Below are 5,729 nucleotides of genomic sequence, written 5' to 3' on the forward strand. Positions count from 1 at the left end.
ATTGCTGTTCGCTGTTATGCATTCTGGATCTCTGCAAATGCATTTTTATTTACGATGTCAAAAATTGTATTGTTATTAAATATTTAGTACATTGTAAGCATCAGTTGGGAACAAACTTCGTAATCCTGCCAAGTTTTGATAGAACAAATTCCAAATACTATTTCATTTAATTTGAGCTACATAGAACCTCCCATCACCATATTTGAATTTACCCCATTAAATATAGCTATGTTTAAAAACTACCAAAAGTAGTAAATGATTCTGGATAAATTAAGATGAGAAATCTAGGTAAGTCATATGTACAAGAATAAGTTCAAGAAAAAAAACCTGCATACTTACTCATCATTTTTTCACCTAGTACATGAAGAACTTCCAATACCAGCCAATTAATATCCAAGTGGAGGTGTAGTAAATGCCATGATGGGGGAAAGACCTGTGATTAGAAATACACACATTTATTTATTTTTAACATTTCTTTAGCAAATTCTGGATACTGTACTAAGACATGTGAAGATGGGCATGCATTTTGCCTGCAGTGAACATTATGGATTTTCACTGTAACATACAAACATGCCATTCAGTTAAAGAAAAAAAACCAAAAAAACCCCAAACTTTCATGACAATTAATTCTGTCTGTAAAGGATGTTCGTGAAGTCTTTAATCTGCTCTAAATTACAATTTAAACACAATGTCTTGATTCAAGCTTGACAGATTACAACACCCTTAGTTATCCTTTCCTTTCCAGAAAAGTATTAGGTAGCACACAAACTGCTAAAGTAAAGTGTGCTCTTAAAGTAATTCCAAAATTTCAATATTCTCTTCCTTAAAGTTTACTTGAAATTACTGTTTCTTTCATCAGCTCAACAGTGGCCCTACTGACAAGCTAACCAAACAGAAAGATTCAAAATGCTGTTTCTCAGTGGATCATTCCTCTCCAGATACTAGTTTATACAACCTAAGACTGAAATTCCTTTTTTCTTTCTAAAAGATTTGAAAGCATTAGTTATTATATGTATGCACAAATCTTAATGGTGTATACTTCACTAGTGTTTAATGTTGCAGTGCCTACTTCCATGTCTGCACTTTTCTTCTTTATATGCATGATCTTTTCCTATTTTGAGTCAGATTTCAGAAAGTAGTTTTTAAAAAGTGCCCCTCCTACTAGGAAGCTCAGAAATTTTAACCATTACTAAGGACAAACACCGAGGAATTTTTTTAACGTGCTTATCTCCCTGTAATTGGTATTATCATTTGTATAGTGTGGGAAGAATTCTAAAAGCTATAAAACAAAAATAAATAGATAAATAAAAACAACAACAGAAAATCCAGAGCTTATTAGTTGTATTTGCCAAGTATGGAATGGCACTTAGTTACTAAAGGGAAAAAAAACCAAAATATAAAGTGTAACTTCAGTTTCTGCCTGAAGAAAGATTAATTCTTATTCAGCCAAAATTTATCAAGTTGAATATGTATTGTTACACACAAAAAAAAAATTATAAAAAACATCAACCTTTGCCTGATGTTGAATCGTAAATGCTGCCAGGACACTACTAGGAAGTTCACAAAGGTGACCAATGTGCATGGTCAAAGCATGAAGCTCTTCCACCAACATTGATGGTAACTGTGCTTCTAGTTCTTCATATGGATGGAGCATTCCATCATTTTCCACTTTAGGGGGTTCCAGATACCTGAACACACATACACAGATACACAATCAGAAAATGGATAAGAAGCAGCCACACAAAGTTCAGTACATAGGTTAGTAAATTGTGTGTAAATCTCACCTGAAGATGAAAACTTTCACATAATGCAAAAACTCAATACATTGATGCCTGATGCTCTCTGCCTCAGAGTGCAAGTTTGCAGCTTGACCTGAAGTAAAAGAGATCAATAGCTTAAAGCAGATGTGCCCACACTGTGACTCATGTAACATATGCATTCTCCACAGTAATTAAACCAGACCACTGGAAAGCCATCCTCTTTTCTGAGGACAACTTGGGAGGTGGCTGGTGGTAAACATCCACTTCTAAATGTCATTTTGCCGGAGGGATCCATTCTTTATCTTATCATCTCAGGGGCATATCCAGATACAGAGGGAAAAGAAGGCATCCAGTCCCTCAGGAAAGGTGGCAGAGGCAAGCAACCTGTGCTAGAAGAAATCATTCAGCCCTACTGCCCTGCTCCCTGTCTGCTTCCAAGACACCTTCAGAAAAGACATGTGAAACAATTTCTCAGCATCCTTTTCTCTTGGGGGACCTTAAGCAGGTGGACTTATTTGGAAACATGCTTTGTAACTTCTCTTCCTAGGAAGCATCACATTGTTGCACAGTGCCTTAAGATGTATACTGTTAACAGCCGTCCATTTACAATCCTGTAGCCTGCCTTTCACTTGCAGCTCTGTATCCTTTCAGCCAGTTATTGCGGCTATGTGTCGCCTTTCCTTTGCTCTCTGAAGCTGCTGTTCTCATGGTGCTACCCTCCTTATCTTGCACCTGCAAGCTCAAACACCATTGTTACAGTAGAGATTCACTGGAAGCTATTGCCACTGGTGTGAGAATTGCTCCTTACTTATTCCCACACCTTGCCTTGTAGCTTTCAGCTTATATTAAGAGAAAGATGAAACTTAGCGCATAACAAAGCAGATACAGTAATTTAAATACCCAGTCACTACCGCCCAATAATATATATATACACAAATCCTTAGCAACCAGTCAGCCTGCAACACTTGTACCTGATTAAGCACGTACCAATCTTTAAGAGCATCGTTAGTGGGAACAGCAAATGAGGAGTTTGAGCAGGCCCCAATGAAAGTGTATTGCGCTAGAGGAGATGCATGGCAAAAACTCTTTGTCACCTGCTGCACTGGACTGCATGTCCAGGGAAAGGCAGTTGCCTTTGCTCCTCTCCCCAGCTGACCAGTGGGGAGTCTTCCCTTCTCTTTTCCTGCTCTCTCTCCCCCCTTTGTTTCCCCCATCCCCTCCAGGTAAGCTTGAAGTTAACATATGCCACTTGTTACGGACCCCACAAATAAAAGTTTTGTGCATATAAGCTTATTCAACATTTTTTGAGCAACAACGCTCACTGAGTGAAGCAAATCAACTGGTACAAGTACCATAATATTCCACTGTACAGCCTACCCCCACCACATAAGAACCCGTAGGATCTGCCATGGTAATGAACCATAGATTTAGAGGCTCAAATCACTCTGTTCTAAAGGAATTATTTATAGATATTACTGCTGCTTTGTAGCAATTACAAATATTTTATCCTAAGTTCTCGGAAGTTCTGTTTAAGCAAAATTTTATACTACAGTATTCCACTACAAAATCTTTTGCATACTGTCATAAATCACTGATCAATGAAATAAGTGGAACAAAACGGGAACAGTAGTGTTAAGAACAGATCAGGCATTTAAAAAAAAAAAAAAGGCAAAACAACACAGAGCATAAGAAAAGATTTGATATGGCTTCCATATTACACAGTTCTCAGTACCAAGCCTCCAAAGCGCATTAAGACTGACAGGAAATTAAATGAAATGTACGATATTGATATCTGTATAAACATATACACGCAACAAAGATTTACTGAGCTAAAACTCTAAACTGGTGTTTTAAACAGGTGCAATAGCGCATTTGTCTAAGACATCAATAACACCTAACATCACACTGCCTGATCATTTTAAATATTTTAATCCTCATGACGCTCCTCTACTACTAGCCTGCTTGTATCAAGGGGGAACTGAGTCACAGATGTATCAGTGACTTGCTCTAAGTCACAAAGAAAGCCTGGTGCAAAGCATAAAATTCAACAGTTTTTTATTTTTCTAGCTTATTTGACAAGAGGAAGAGGAGGATACAGAGAAGAGAACCAAGAAGATGCTTAAATTTAAGGGAAAAAGAACTACAGAACAGTTTCTTGGTGTCCAGCTACTATATAGAAGTTCTAATGTAATTTAAAGTAAGGCTATTTCCACTTATGTATTAAATGTCAGCAAAATCAGACTTTTAAGATACAATCAACAAAAGCATATCAAAGAAGCTTGATGATAAATTCATAGCAATGGTTTTAAGTGGCAGAGCATGACAATATCAAACCAAAAAAATAATAACGTGCAAAAATATTCACTTGTACTCTTAGAACACTAACAATTTATCTGTAATGAGAAGATACTACAGACAGTTTATTTCTAAGTAATTACTGAACTTCTCAACTTGCTAACTAATTCAGCCTTCAAACTTACAATAAGCCCAAGGCTGCAATAATCCTTCAGAAACATACCACTTCTCCTGCCTTAGTATTTAATTGAAACAAAGCATTTTGTAGTGATCCCATTTTATTGATCCTGCTGCAAAGATAAATTAAGTTTGTAAATAACTCTAAACTAAGCAAATATAACTAACTCGTTTAAATGTAAGCCAAGAGAACACTGAAAAAAGTCCCAACCCACTACCTTTGTAACTAAAATAGTTATTGGGAGTTTTGATGCAACTTTCCATTTTGACTTAAACAAGTTAATAGTTTTGCCAAATTCTACCTTAAGGGTGACATCTTAGCTCAAGTCAAATTAATGCAAAATTCCCCACTAAGGTCAGTAAGGTCAGAATTGCCCTGTGCACCTACTACACAGGCAGATCTGGTTCCAAACTTTCAACTGTTCACAACATTTCCACTGTCTATTTTCATTCTACCTTACATCACTTGGTTGCCTATATTTGTACCCTCACTGCAGGTTTATGCTGGTTATATTTGTGGCACACTCCATGAGCCCTTGGTCAAGAGTCAAAGCACAAGTGTGATCTGTGGTAATATACTTCTATAATGAAAAGGTAGTCAGATACCTATCCCAATGTCAAATTAAATGTGTTAAACTTACCAAAATCAGATGAACTCATTTGTACCAGGTTTTCCAGTCTGTATATCTGTTGCCTAATTAAAGGAATACAAAGGTTTATGGTATTTATATAGGTAAAAGTTGCTTAACTACATTTTAGTAAGGTCTAAATAGAACAGAGAGAGGTGAGAGGTGTTTCTTGCTTTGTATTTCTGAAAAAGCTTACAGAAATGTAACTTAGGAAAGAGTATTAGTGGAAGGCAACAGACACATCCAAGTGTGAAGGGATGACAATGGATAGAATTTTTGCTTGTTTTTAAAACATTAAACACAGTAACAACAAATACAAAATTAGCTAAATACTGGGGGAGGAAAAAACCAAGTACACACACAAAAACCCCAAAAGCCATTCCCTGTGAGTGATCTTTCCATAAGCGTAACTCAACTTCATATCTGACCACAGAATAAACCTGAAAGTTAGTCCTCATGGCATATGGTCAGTATACACTAAATTAATTCCCTTGTGAATGAACATTAGTAAATTCTGTCAGCAGCTTTTCCCACTCCCTACTTAGGGTGGTCTGCTGTTTAACTTGAGCACAAAGATAAACAGCAACAAGTATAGTAGAGTAAAAGGAGAAAGCGTCTCTAGAAAAGTTAAAACAGTTCAGTTTTGGAGGGGAGAGAGAGCATTTTTAAAGAAGCTGCTAACTGCCACTGCAAATGAAAATTTAAAAAAGCTGTAACGTAGGTAAGTACTCAGCCATATTCTGCAACAACTGTTATTTGTATAACTTGTATAACTACAAGCAGCTGGCAGAGGTCTCTCAATCGCTGGCCCTTGTTCTCGTGGGGGACTTCAACTTCCCGGACATCTGCTGGAAATACAACACGGCAG

General features: G+C 36.9%; 1 protein-coding gene across 1 annotated transcript in view; it reads right to left on the bottom strand.

Annotated features, from left to right (window-relative positions):
• The window catches only part of MMS22L (MMS22-like, DNA repair protein), a 131,946-nt gene that overhangs the window by 94,128 nt on the left and 32,089 nt on the right, over positions 1 to 5,729 (bottom strand). Inside the window, exons 4-7 of the mRNA XM_009320166.1 lie at positions 4,874 to 4,926; positions 1,785 to 1,872; positions 1,511 to 1,688; positions 340 to 433 (exon numbers count right to left, since the gene is read on the bottom strand). Coding sequence (XP_009318441.1) covers positions 340 to 433; positions 1,511 to 1,688; positions 1,785 to 1,872; positions 4,874 to 4,926 — 413 coding nt within the window. The remainder of the gene's footprint in view (positions 1 to 339; positions 434 to 1,510; positions 1,689 to 1,784; positions 1,873 to 4,873; positions 4,927 to 5,729) is intronic.

Source organism: Pygoscelis adeliae, unplaced genomic scaffold (assembly GCF_000699105.1).
Source record: "Pygoscelis adeliae isolate BGI_AS28 unplaced genomic scaffold, ASM69910v1 Scaffold41, whole genome shotgun sequence".
Lineage (NCBI taxonomy): Eukaryota > Metazoa > Chordata > Aves > Sphenisciformes > Spheniscidae > Pygoscelis > Pygoscelis adeliae.